This window comes from Macaca fascicularis, chromosome 11 (assembly GCF_037993035.2).
Source record: "Macaca fascicularis isolate 582-1 chromosome 11, T2T-MFA8v1.1".
Lineage (NCBI taxonomy): Eukaryota > Metazoa > Chordata > Mammalia > Primates > Cercopithecidae > Macaca > Macaca fascicularis.
The window spans coordinates 129,179,405-129,193,313 of record NC_088385.1 but is presented as its reverse complement, the minus strand read 5'-3'; the positions used below and the strand labels follow the sequence as shown (position 1 = coordinate 129,193,313).

Genomic DNA, 13,909 nt, shown 5'->3' with positions numbered 1-13,909 from the left:
CTGCTCTGCTTTCTGAGTCTATGAGTTTGCTGCTCTAGGCCTTTCGCATCAACAGATCACATACATGGTCTTTCGTGTCTGGCTTCTTTTACCTAGGGCAGCGTTTCCAAGGTTCTTCCATGCTGCAGCATGCATCAGTACTTCATTCCAAACATTGTTTTCAATATTTTTTCTTTTATTTGTGGGAAGATAGCTTCAGGTAGATCAATATTTTTTAAAGTATTTACTTGCCCATGATAAAGCCATGATGGTCATTCTTCAAGTAAATGCAATTTTCCTAACATTTTATTAAGAAAATTATCAAACATACAAGGAAAGTTGAAAGAACTATACAATGAATACTCAAGTACCCACCACCTGGATTCTACAATTAGAACCACTAAGCCATCTCTCCATCCATTAATCCATCTTATTTTATCTTATTTTTCTTTTTTGAGACAGAGTCTCGCTCTGTTGCCCAGGATGGAGGGCAGTGGTGAGATCTCGGCTCACAGTAACCTCCGCCTCTCAGGTTCAAGCGATTCTCCTGCCTCAGCCTCCCAAGTAGCTGGGATTACAGGCGTGTGCCACCACACCAGTTAATTTTTTGTATTTTTGGTAGAGACAGCGTTTCGCCATGTTGGCCAGGCTGGTCTCGAACTCCTGACCTCAAATATCTGCCTGTCTCGGCCTCGCATAGTACTGGGATTACAGGTGTGAGTCACCACACCCGGCTGAGTAAGGCTTATTTCATTCAACATAGTGTTTCTGAGATTCATTCATGTTGTGGCATACACTGGTAATTAGTTTCTTTTTAAATTACTGAATGCACTTTGTTCCTAAGGAAACGTCTTTCAAAAAAGAAAGCCAAGGAAGAAGAGTAAGGTTGGTAACCATGACTCCAGTCTAACCCTCTCTCTCTTGCATCCCCCACCCTCATGGGCACCAAGACTTATAGGAGCTAAGTGGCAGATGCTAACCAGTCACACCACTGTCTTGTGGATTCCAATCCCATCATCTTTCCACATACCTCACAGCCATTTCCTTCTTCTCACCCTGTAAGGAAGTTCCTAGCTGACTCTCTAAAACAGCCTTACTATAGGAAATGGGAAGCCAACACCCGAATAACAAAGGTACTAGGTGTCTCCTCAAAAACATGTCAGTAAAACAAAATGTGGTACATCTAAAAAACTGAAGACTATTCAGCATTAAAATGAACTAAATACCTGATGTGTGTTACAACATGGATGAACTTTGGGGATCTTACTGAGGTGATGAAATGTCCCAGCACTGGGCTGTGACAATGACTGCACAACTAAAAAAAACAAAATCACTGAACCTTACACTTACAATGGGTGCACTTTATGCTATGTAAATTACACTTACAGAAAGTTGTGTTAAAAAGAAAAAAGCCTGACTACAAATGGATGAAAGAGTTTTCTGCTTCAAGGCAGAGAAGGATCTGCTTGATAATCTAAAGAACAAAAGAGGCAATTTAAAAGACCCCACTACTCAACTAGAAAACAGTTGTTTAAAACACCAAGCTAAGATAATTATATACTGTTTTAAGAATACATTGAAAGCGTTTCCTTTTAATAAATAAAAGGAATTTATTGATTCACTTTCTCTAAAAAGCTTAGTATCAAACTATCTGGGCAGGTCCCAACTGCCAGTTTAAAATGAGACAGCCCATTGTGAACGGGCTGGTTACCATGTGACCATGTAACCATATGAAGAGGTTCTTCAGGCTGTTGTGTTTTATTTGTTTGTTTGCTTGTTTGAGACAGGGTCTTGCTCTACCATCCAGGCTGGAGTGCAGTGGTATGATTATAGCTCTGCAGCCTCCACTTTCTGGGCTCAAGGGATCCTTTTGCCCCAGCCTCCCCAGCAGCTGGGATTACAGACATGCGCCACCGTGCCTGGCTAATTTTTTTATTTTTTATTTTTTAAATTTTTGTAGAGATGGGGGTCTTGCTACATTGACCAGGCTAGTCTCAAACTCCTGGGCTCAGGGAGTCCTCCCGCCTCAACCTCCCATACTGCTGAGGTTACAGACATGAACCACTGCACCCAGCCTCTTCAGGCTATTCTTTAAAAAGCTAGAATAGGCCGGGCGCGGTGGCTCAAGCCTGTAATCCCAGCACTTTGGGAGGCCGAGACGGGCGAATCACGAGGTCAGGAGATCGAGACCATCCTGGTTAACACGGTGAAACCTCGTCTCTACTAAAAATACAAAAAAAACTAGCCGGGCGAGGTGGCGGGCGCCTGTAGTCCCAGCTACTCGGGAGACTGAGGCAGGAGAATGGCGTAAACCTGGGAGGCGGAGCTTGCAGTGAGCTGAGATCCGGCCACTGTACTCCAACCTGGGCGGCAGAGCGAGACTCCGTCTCAAAAAAAAATAAAAATAAAAATAAAAATAAAAAGCTAGAATACTGGGTGAATATCCGAAAACCAGGCTAACTCCCCTACTTTCTACATAAGAAGCTGTTTTTTTGTTTTGGTGACTGAATTTGTCTCATTGGAACAGAGCAAACACGGCTGCCCTCCTTCCCTGCCCACAGGCCTAGAAGGAAGGAATAGTAACCAGCTTTCAAAGTGGATCGCCCACTCGCAGAATATTCCTCAACAGAGAAGCTGCTTTCCTTTCCAATGCCTGAAAACTGCCCAGGGCGGCTGCCTCTTCCCACAGCCATCTCTTTGGAGGAGCTGCTCCATCTTCTTGTAGGAGCTTTTTCTGACTCCTCAGCCTTTCCTCTTCACCATCACCCAACTGGGATTCTTCATGCTTACTTCTGAGACTTAAAGGTGGATGACATGGAATCCTGTTCCTAGAATTCTTTCTCCAGATCCTGGACCCCCTTCTGGAGCTACCAAAATCACCCCTTCTCTACTGCCTCCTTCTAGAAGATTTTTCTGATGGGGCAGTCAACTCCCAAACACATCAAGAATGCTGGGCTTGGAGAGGTCTCTAGGGTATTCAAAGCAGACAGTATTTCTCCAGCACCACCAGACTCAGCTGAGCAGAAACAGCCCGTAGGAGGTGCATACTCCACGCCACTCAGAATGCAAGCTCCAAACTCCAAAGCCTCCCCTGGAGAGGGACAGCGAGCTCGGGGGTAGGGGGAGGGACTGGGGGGCAAGAAGAAACCCAGGTAGGGCAAAGTAGATGGCTGTGATGCCCACCACACTGACAGCCCTCAGCCATCCTCAGGGAAGCTGCCCGCTCACGGCTCTGGCTGTCAGGGCGGCCCCCGGGCAGCCAAGCTTTGTACACTGCATCGTCCTCAGCGAGACATGCCCCAGCTTCACAGCTCATCGCTCCTTCCCCAGCCTTCCTCATTTCAGTAATGGCCCCGGCTGCTCAGGCCAAACCTCAGAGTCACTGTTGATTCCTTTCTTCCTTTCATCTGCCAGGTCCAATTCACCAGCAAGTCCAAAAACCACCCTGAATCCAGCTCCTCACCACCTCGCTGCTACCATCCTAGGCTGAGGCTGGAGCTCCACAACTGCCCAAATGGTAGCCTTGCTCCTGCTCTCACCCTCCCTAGACCCGTCTCCTGTAGACTGGCCCGAGCCGCCTTGTGGAGGTAAGACAGTACTCCCCAGTGCCACCAAAACCATCTCCTAACTTCCTACCCTGGCCCACAAGGCCCCTTGCCTCTTCTATCTTACCTCCTGCCCTCAACATTCTGGCCAAGCCAGCCTTCTTTCTAACCTTGTGATGCGCCAAGCTCACTCCAGCGAGGGCCTCTGCCTGGGCCTCTTCCCACACCTGGAACGACCATCGTGCCTGGCTCCTACTTGCCACTTAGGTTTCAGAGTTCACCCAGAAAGGTCACCTCCCCAAAGGACTTCTCTGCCCAGCCTAAAGTATCCGCCCACCCTCCCCAGCCCCAGTACTCTCTAGCCTTCACCTTCTTTCTATTCTTGCCTGCACTCACAATATAAGACCTGATGTGCTGACAATTCCCCCACCAGCATGGAAGTCCCATGAGGAGAGAGGACTAACCCATCTAGCTTACCACTGTATCCCGGAGGGCTAGAACCGTGCCTGCACACAACAGGGTGTGCCTGGAGGGAAAAAGCATTTGTGCTGGGGCGGCCAAACCCAGACCATAGCCAGCCTCATGCTCTGGGGCCCGGCCAGCCAGGATCCCTCTCAAGTAGCCCTCACAGGGCTAATTCGATTAGACAACTGCCAAAGAGAGCTGATGGTCCCAGAAAGCTCACAGCAAGGTCCATATGTGAGACATAGGCCCCAGCAGGCTCAAGCTGAGCAGATCCAGAAGCTCCTAGGAGCAGAGCTTTGTACCAGAGAATAGGGTGGTGGGTGACAGCCAGCAGCAGTGCAAGAAGCAGGGCTGTAAAGAAGGCGGAGCCAGTCTGTGAGAGCCAGTCTCTTCAAGGCGTCTGGCCGGACAGTGAAGAAGAGTATCTCCCCTGTGGGGGACCTAGCGCTGCCTGGAACCCAGGACCAGTCTCCACTGAAATCGGCCAGTACTCGGAGTCCCAGAATTAGCATGAGGTGACCGGCACTCCCATTCCACAGGCCAGCACGAGGGTCCCTGATCCATGCAGCCACAGAGCTCTGCCAAAAACACATGCTCCGTGGCCTGAATTCTAATCACAGACAAGAGAACTCCAACAAAATACAGAAAGTAATCACCTAAGACACTGGCTCTCTGGACTGCACATTTTATACCCAAAAGTAATTTGATTCTAGGGAATGAGAGCTCAGGCTCTCATCGGCCATCACATAAATCCTTTAAAAAAAGGAAAATTAACTTTCTACAATACTCTATTATAGAATTATACCAGGGAACAAGGATCCACTTTACAAACCTTTCCTTTTTTTTTTTTTTTGAGATGGAGTCTCGCTCTGTCGCCCAGGCTGGAGTGCAGTGGCCGGATCTCAGCTCACTGCAAGCTCCACCTCCCGGGTTCCCGCCATTCTCCTGCCTCAGCCTCCCGGGTAGCTGGGACTACAGGCGCACGCCACCTCGCCCGGCTAGTTTTTTTTTTTGTCTTTTTTGGTAGAGACGGGGTTTCACCGTGTTAGCCAGGCTGGTCTTGATCTCCTGACCTCGTGATCCGCCCGTCTCGGCCTCCCAAAGTGCTGGGATTACAGGCTTGAGCCACCGCACCCGGCCTCAAACCTTTCCTTTTATAACCAGGACCCTCCTATCACTAGTTCCCTCGCTGCTGCCGAGGACCCACAGCATAGCTCAATCTTTTTTTTTTTTTTTTGAGACGGAGTCTCACTCTGTCGCCCAGGCTGGAGTGCAGTGGTGCGATCTCGGCTCACTGCAAGCTCCGCCTCCCGGGTTCACGCCATTCTCCTGCCTCAGTCCCTGGAGTAGCTGGGACTAAACACACCCGCCACCACGCCTGGCTAATTTTTTGTATTTCTAGTAGAGATGGGGTTTCACAGTGTTAGCCAGGATGGTCTCGATCTCCTGACCTCGTGATCCACCTGCCTCAGCCTCCCAAAGTGCTGGGATTACAGACGTGAGCCACCACGCCCAACCATTATAGTTCAATCTTAAACCCGGGGTGGGCTCCTGTGCTGTCTTGTGGTGGGAGAAGAGTGAAGATAAGCTTCCTGTTGTCACTGTAACAAATTACCGCAAACTTAGTGGCTCAGAACAACAGACTTTATGATTTTACAGTTCTGGAGGTCAGAGGTCTGATTTGGGTCTCACAGGATTCAGCAGGGCTGCTTTCTTCCCAGAAGCTCTGGGGTAGAACCCATCCCCTCGCCTTTTCCAGCTCTGAGGGGAGCATATTCCCAATCCCGTGGCTTTCCTCCATCTTCAAAGCCCCCAACAGCAGCTGATGTCCTTCCTCCGCTGCTTGCTCTTTGGTTCTCTTTTTGATTCCCTCTTAATTTTAAGGACCCCTGATTACACCAGGCTCACTCAGATAATCCAGATAATCTCCCTATTTTAAGGTCAGTAGACCAGCAACCTTAATTCCAGCTGTAACCTTAATTCACCTTTGCCATATAACCTAGCGCAGTCACAGGTTCTATAGATGAGGATGTGCACATCTTTGGGGGGCCATTAAACTGCCCACCACACCTGTCCAAGCAGGCCACGATACAAACGTCATCCAGCAAAAGCACTTCTCCTGTTGTCCCACTCCACACCAATGTCCCATAAAGCACTGTTCCACAAAGGTTGTGCTTGTCTCTGCAGAGCTGAAGATAAACACAATTCACTTAACTTGTCAGCTTGCAAGTAGGAAAAGAAAAAAAAAAAAAACAGCCTGACCAACACGGTGAAACCCTGTCTCTACCAAAAATACAAAAATTAGCTGGGTGTGGTGGCGGGTGCCTGTAATCCCAGCTACTCAGGAGGCTGATGCAGAAGAATCACTTGAACCCAGGAGGCGGAGGATGCAGTGAACCCAGATTGCACCATTGCACTCCAGCCTGGGTGACAGCAAGACTCCATCTCAAAAAAAAAGATTTCGCTACAGATTATAAAGTTGGCTTCCAGGTCCCTGAGTGTCCCTTTCAATCCATCATATGATTCTTAATCTCCTAGGATGTGCTGAAGCTGTTAGGCTTAGCAGGGAAGTCAAAGGTGAAGACAGCAGGGATTCTGGTAAGCCGGGATCACATAATGACACAGGCTGAATGACATCAGAGCGGCTTCCAGGGGGATGTGATGTTCATGCACTCTGGGAAGCACAGGGTTTCCCCAGCAGGGACGGCAGCCACAGAGAGACATGGAGTGGCCCAAGGCATCCACTTTCCCCATCCGGGTTTCCCCCTCTGGAGAGGAACTGGCACTTGCACTCCCCTCTAACAGAAGCCAGGCGTTTGTGGGGAGATAAGGTAGGTCACTTTTCTGCTCGAGACACTTTTCCATGGACAAGTTGCGTAACCTCTCGGCAAGACAGCTAATTAACTTCTGAGCTCGTTTTTAAATTTTTATTTACTTATTTATTTTTTTAAATGAGGATTCCACCACCTACCTGAGAGGGCTGTTGTATGAGTTGCTTAAGATCATGTTAAGAAGCCAGGTGCAGTGCTCACGCCTATAACCTCAGCACTTTGGGAGGCCGAGACCGGCGGATCACTTGAGGTCAGGAGTTCGAGACCAGCCTGGCCAACATGGCAAAATCTTGTCTCTATTAAAAATACAAAAACTTAACTGGGCATGGTGATGCATACCTGTAATCCCAGCTACTTGGGAAGCTGAGGCAGGAGAATTGCTTGAACCTAGGAGGCAGAGGTTGCAGTGAGCCAAGATTGCACCACTGCACTCCAGCCTGAGTGACAAGAGCAAAACTCCGTCTCAAAAAAAAAAAAAAAAGATCATGGAAAGAGAATGTAGAACATAATAAATAATAAATGCTTAGCCTGTGTGAATTCTCTTTTCTTCTCCCACCCGGAAAATAACCTCCCTCCATCCTCTCCTCTAACTTCATCGCCCGGACTCTTTCCCCAAGTCTTCCTCCTCTTCCTCTCCTTCCTCCCCTTCCCGCATGTGGGCAATGTTGAACCAACCAGCCTCTACAAACAATGGAAGTTTGGTCCCGCACCACTAAAGCAGGGAGCACTGGGGCTTCCTGTTGGGTAATATAATCGGTAATCTTTGAGAGTTAACAGCGAAAGGGGAGATATGCATTAAACCCTGATGTCAGGAAGACCATCCACACTGCTCCTGGTCATGTCAAAACACACACACACACACACAATCTGGCTGAGACATCCTTCCCCGGTAGTGTCACAAGACCTGGTCACAGTTATCACAGCCCTTATCAACTGTTCTGCAACTATCTGTTCCCATGCCTAGCCTGTGAGCCCCTTGAGGAGAGAGACTATGTTCTTCATCTCTGCAGCCCCAGTTCCCACCTCAGTGCACACCCTGCAATGGTGCACTATCTAATGGTTAAAGACTGAAGAACGCAGGAGAAGAAACACTGCTTATCTTCGGTATGACTGCAAAAGAGAAAAACCAATTTAGTATTTGCATGAAAGGTTTCCATTTACAACTGGTTAACTGTGCCTAGCATTAGACGGTTCCTCTATTGAAAATTCAAAGTTTGAAGGACACAGCGCTCTAACCGTTAGCCCTTGCTATTCCTTAAGTCTGGCACAGATTTCTGCCTTGATCAAGAATGAAGGGTTAGCCAGGCGTGGTGGCTCACGCCTGTAATCCCAGCATTTTGCGGGCCGAGGCAGGCAGATGATCTGAGGCTGGGAGTTCGAGATCGGCCTGACCAACATGGAGAAACCCCATCTCTACTAAAAATACAAAATTAGTTGGGCATGGTGGTGCATGCCTGTAATTCTTGCTACTTGGGAGGCTGAGGCAGGAGAATCGCCTGAACTCAGGAGGCAGAGGTTGCAGTGAGCTGAGATCGCACCACTGCACTCCAGACTGGGCAACATGAGTAAAACTCTGTCTCAGGAAAAAAAAAAAAAAAAAGAATGGTTACTATACAAAGCATTCATGGAGGGGGCTACATCTTAGAAACTTACATCCCAAGGCTATCTTACAAGCCCAAATTTAAGTCTCCTCAAACACCCACTTCTTAAACAGAAACCTATTTTCCAGAAACTGCTTATCTTTAAATACAGAAAAAGACCATCTCTTCCCCCCACCACCGGAAATATTCATACCAACACTCCCTGAAATAAGGAGTTTCTAAAAAGGCAAATAAAGGAAACCAACACCAACCACGAAAAGGTACACACTAGATGTGTTCAGAATCTGTAGGTGGGGGCTGGGCACGATGGCTCACTCCTATAATCCCATCGCTTTGGAAGGCTTGAGGCGGAAGGACTGCTTAAGGCCAGGAGTTCAAGACCATCCTGAGAGGCATAGCAACACCCCGTATCTACAAAAAATAAAAAATTAGCCAGGCATACTAGTGCGTGCCAGCAGTCCCAGCTACTCAAGAGGCTGAGACAAGAGGATTGCTTGACCCTTGAGGGAGGTCAAGGTTGCAGTGAACTATGATCACATCACTATCCTCCAGCCTGGGCAACAGAGCGAGACCCTATCTCAAAAAAAGGAAATTCTGTGTGGAGGATATACATGTGTGACATTCCTTACAGTCTTAAGAAGGCAAGAACCATGAACTATGTTCTTCAGTACATAGCTCCATTGTAGAGCCTCAGAAAGCACCCGGCCAAATCAAGAATGCTTCTATTTAGTATTTGTCAAGCAGGCATTCGAAAGCTCAGCTAAGACCCTGGTTAGATACACTATTTCCTTCAGTTCATAGATAAGACACAGGCTCCTCATAAATGTCAGATGAATGCGGATGCAGAACTAAAATTCCGCCATAACCCACTTGCTATGCGGAGCCAGTTAACCCTCCTCTTGTCTGTTACTTGCCAGGCACTAGCCCCATTCCCAGCCCCATTCCCAGAGGTTGTCTCTGCTGATCCTCACTTCCACCTTGCAGGGAAATTTTATCTCTCCCATTGAATAGCGTTCTTAGAGTTCAGACAAGGAATGCTAAGGGCTTTTTTCCATCATTAACACCTGGTTTGCCTCGGGGAAAGGCAACCCCTTCTCTCCAAAATGTCCCAATAATTGAGCACATGTTTCCGGACCAAATCAAGAACCTTCGCCACAGGGCTTCTCAGCAAAACGGAGTGAGACCGACATGGAATCCCATCTGCACAGTTCCCTACCCAGTAGGCCCTGGCACACACTCACATCCAAGTTCTCAAACACCCTGTTCCCCACCCGAAGTCAGCCCCAGGCAAAGACCCTTCAGGAGGTGAAGCCACTGCCAGTTCAGGAACGGATCACAGTCAGAATCCCTAGGCCACTTCTCAGGACTCGGTAAAAAATAACCACAACTTCCCCTGCACTTAGTTCCTCCCCAAAGAGCTGTTGAACCTCATCTGGAAACAGCTGGGAGGCAGCAGCTAACAGGAAATCAAACAACAACAACAAAAAAAGCAGAGTGTACCGCGGAGAGTTAGGCAGCTAGAACGAAGAGGCCAGGGGACAGACAGGAAGTTGAAGTTGGAAAGAACCTAGGCCAGAAACAGTCACACAGAAAAGGAGACCCAGCTGGCTTTCCTCAGCTCGGGCAGGAGGGGAGGACCCAGACAGCCAGCAGGGAAGGCACGAACCCCACGAGGATGGAAACCAGACCAGCTCTGAGGTTACATCTTCTTTCTGCCCTGCCCCCAATCCCTTTTTTTCCTTTCTTTCTTTTTCTTTTTTAGAGATGGGGTCTTGCTACGTTGTTCAGACTGATCTTGAACTCCTGGGCTCAAGCAATCCTCTACCTCAGCCTCCCAAAGTGCTAGGATTACAGGCGTGAGCCACCACGCCCCTCATTGCCTCCAATCTCAACCTTCCCTCCCCGAAAGCCAGCTAGCAGTCCTCACTAGGAGAGCCGGGGTCAGAAACTCACCTTCCTCTAGCTTCCTTCTGTCCCACAGGCTACAGCCCAAACAACTGATTTTGAGTCATTCGTCTGTCATCCATACCAAAGTTCCACACTGCCAACTAAACTCAGGGCTGGACAAACCAGCCTCACACAGACAGACAAAGGGCATCTTCATGAGAAATGACTGGACAGATCCCATCCGAGGGCCTGTGGTGGCAGACCTTAGGTGGCCGACCTTAGGCAGCAGGAGACCTTAGGCACAGGGAAAAGGAGCGAAAGTGAGAGAGCCAAGAGAGCAAGGTAAGCTTCTTGCACCAAACTGATGGTGCATTTTGCAATCAAGAAAGTTAACTGAGCAATGGCCAGCTGCCAAAATATTTTTGAGAGAAATGAAAAAAAAATGCCATTACTAAAATTCTTTGGTGTTGTTTAATAAGGCTTTAGGTCATCCAAACAGAGTGCAAAGGGGAGACTGATTTAGTTTTCATTTAGCAGAGCTTACTTAGGTGAGACTTTCCCAGCCCATGCCCCCCGTGACTCCATCATCCATTCTCTCTCTGTATATGTAGAAGTTTATATTAAAATGAGAGGATTAAGTTTTCTTAATAAGATACATTCCAGTCTTTTCACCTCGAGCTTTGTTTGAAAAGGCTCTCTCGAGGCATAGCATACGCTGCGATCCAGCTGGGTTTGATTCCAATGGAAGTGCTCAAAATCTGAGACTGAAGGGTGCACAGGGCTGCAGCCTCAACACCATTTGTTTTTTAAAAAGCAGAACATCTTTACAGGCTGAGTGCCAGCTCAAACTGGCAAGACCAGAGAATCAGCAGAGACTGACCAATGCGCTGGGTAAGGGGGATGGGAGGAGGAGCTACGGGAACAGATCATCAGGGAAACCTTCAAGAGAGGAAATAGGGGTGTTTCAGGAACATAACAAAGAACAAGTTGACTAATCGTTTATTCCAGGGACAGCGGCGGTGAGGGGGTGCCATCCAGGGCTAAGTATTTAATATTTCAACTTCAGGTAAAAGCATAATGTTTAAACCTGGATATGCTTGGAGCTCACAGCTCTCTTAAAAAGGATGGGGGGTTGGGGGACGGCAAGATATTCCTGCTTTTTTATTACGCTGTTCATGGAGTCTCCTAGGAAACTTCTCCCTAGATGCCTGCAGAGCAGACCTAAGACAGCGCCAGCTAGTCCAGTTCCTAATGTAATAAGCTCAACTCGGCAGAGATCCTATCAAGAGCTTTATGCAGGGCCGAGCTGCTCAAGGCCGCTGTTGCCGGTCCAAAGAAGTTCTGTTGCGCAGGCAGAAAAGTTACCTGTAGCAAATACCTAATATTTATGCTGGGAGGGAGAGTGGAAAAGTGCTTTAATCTTTGAGGGCCAGGCATTTTCTGTGATTTGGAAAAGAGGAATCCCTGCCCAGAGCCGAATCCACATGTCAGAATGGTGTCTGGGATGTCTGCCCTCAACAATGACATCTCCCTCATATAATGTTTCGCGACGGCCAGAAAACCCTCCAACTTGCCAGGAGGACAGACTGCGCCTCCAACAGCTGTGGCACCAAAAGTCTTCTTAGGAGGCACCCAAGGCCTTCCCGAGATGGGGGAGGGCCTCCCGATGAGGTTGTAATGGGCCAGCCTCCAGGTGCAGGGACACCTAACTCTGGCCAAGCACTGGAATAAGCAATTTACCTAAGTCACTCCAGTACCACAACAGCCCCTTGGAGGCAGACACTACAGTCATTCCCCTTTTATGAAGGAGGAAACAGGCTCCGAGGTGTTACACAACCATTAAACAGCAGAGCCAGCCTCCCGTCACCCGGAACAGGTGGTCCTGACCGCTGCTGGATATGGGGAAAACACACAAAGCGTTTGGAGGAAGGAGTCCATAGAGTCGGGTAACACAAGATGCAGCCAGTGTTTATACCTCTTTCTCGTCCAAGATCGGTGGCCCCAGGACACTGGAGGGGAGGGCCTGGATAGGGAACGTGAACCCGAAAGGACCCCGGCACTGCTGGCAGGGGAAGAGGCCAGGACCCCGGCCTCTCTGGCAACGCGGGGAACCCCAGATCCATAAACCCTCTCGAAGGGGGAAGACCCAAAGGGAATGCATGAAGCCACGGGGTTGCCAGGCGGCCCTTCCCTCCACGCTTGTTTTGTCAAACAGGGGCCTTCGGCCGGGGCCTCCGGGGGTCGCGGGGGTCCCTACCTGTAGGCCAAAGTCATGCACTCGAAGAGCTTGGTGAGCGAGGCGTCGATGGACAGGTGGCAGGAGCTGGTCTTGCCGAAGCTGTAGGTCTGGCACGTCTGTTTGTTGACCGTGTCGAAATCGTAGCCCTTCTTGGGCGGGTGCTCCCGGTGCGGCGACGACACCATGAAGTGGCCGCTGTGGATGATCTGCTGGCGGCGCGGAGGCTCCTCGCGGCCCGGCCCGGCCCGAGGCGGCGGTGGCGCGGCGCTCGCGTGGGCCCGGGCCGGGGTGGCCGCGCCGAAGGCGGGCGGCGGGGACGGCTCATCCGTGTCCGAGTCGTCGTCGTCCTCAGGCACCTGGGGCTTGAGCAGCACCTGGCGGCCCCGGCTGCGGGGCCGGCGCGGGGAGCACATGAAGACGTCGGCGGCCATGAGAAGTGCTCGGCCGGGGGCATCCCCCGGAGCCCGGGGCAACACCACAGGCGCGCGAAGCTGAGGGGCGCCGGCGGGGCCCGGCCCGCGCGCCGACTGTCCGCGAGCGCGCGGCGCGGCGGGAGGGGTAGGGCGCCGGCCCCGGCGTGACGTCACCGAGGAGTCTGGCCCAATCCACTGCCCGCGTCGGCCTCTTAAAGGCGCAGGGGAACCTTTCCTTAGCTAGGCGGACCAAAAAAAATACGGGAATCGGAGGCCACGCCTCTCCGCCGTGCGCCTCGCCACCTCCTCCTCTCCTGGCGTCCGCGGGTGCTGAGGGACACGGTGGCCGGGCGGAGCGGCTCGCCGGTGTCGCCGCCTGGGAGAGGCGTCGGCGGAGTGGGACGACTGCTAGTCCCACCCCCGCCCCGCTCCGCGCCCCGGTTGTCGCCCTGCGGTCTCGCCGCGGGCCCGGCCGGCTCCACGTGGTGGGTGCGGGTGGGGCTCCTCGGCCTCCAGGCCCTGCTTTCCCCTGCCGGGCGGTACCGAGTCTTCGCAGCTCACGCCTGACTTTGCCGGACTAGGTGGCTATTGTCCCCATTATTCTCATCGTATTGATGGGAACACTGGGTGACTGAATACCGACAGGATTTGTTTAAGACCTGGCGTCCACAGAGCTGGGAACTTACTGCCCGTGCGCGTCCCCAGCGCGGCGCAGCGGTTGAGTGGCAGCGCCCCTGAGCCCAGAGGCCTCCAGACCCCAGCTCTTTTAACTTCAACTCAGGATGCTGTTATTTTTTTTAAGTTTGACGGACGAGGCAGCCCCCGAAACAATTCCAAAAGGGGAGTATCTGAGCCCGAGTTTTCTTCTCTGTCAAATGGTGAACAATCCGGTGCCTCAGAAACCTGTGACAGTTCTAAAATGGCTATAGCGGGCCGCGGTGGCTCACGC

The 13,909-nt window shown here is 50.6% G+C and overlaps 1 protein-coding gene across 7 annotated transcripts in view; it reads right to left on the bottom strand.

The window, feature by feature from the left end:
* The window catches only part of MLXIP (MLX interacting protein), a 70,528-nt gene extending 57,452 nt beyond the window's left edge, over positions 1–13,076 (bottom strand). For all 7 annotated transcript variants that reach the window (XR_012420789.1, XR_012420790.1, XM_065524978.2 and 4 more), the window contains exon 1: positions 12,566–13,076. Coding sequence is in view for 5 of the 7 variants with exons in the window: in XM_065524978.2 (XP_065381050.1) it covers positions 12,566–12,978 (413 nt within the window). In the remaining 2 variants the exon portion in view is untranslated. The remainder of the gene's footprint in view (positions 1–12,565) is intronic.
* Positions 13,077–13,909: the final 833 nt, after the last annotated feature.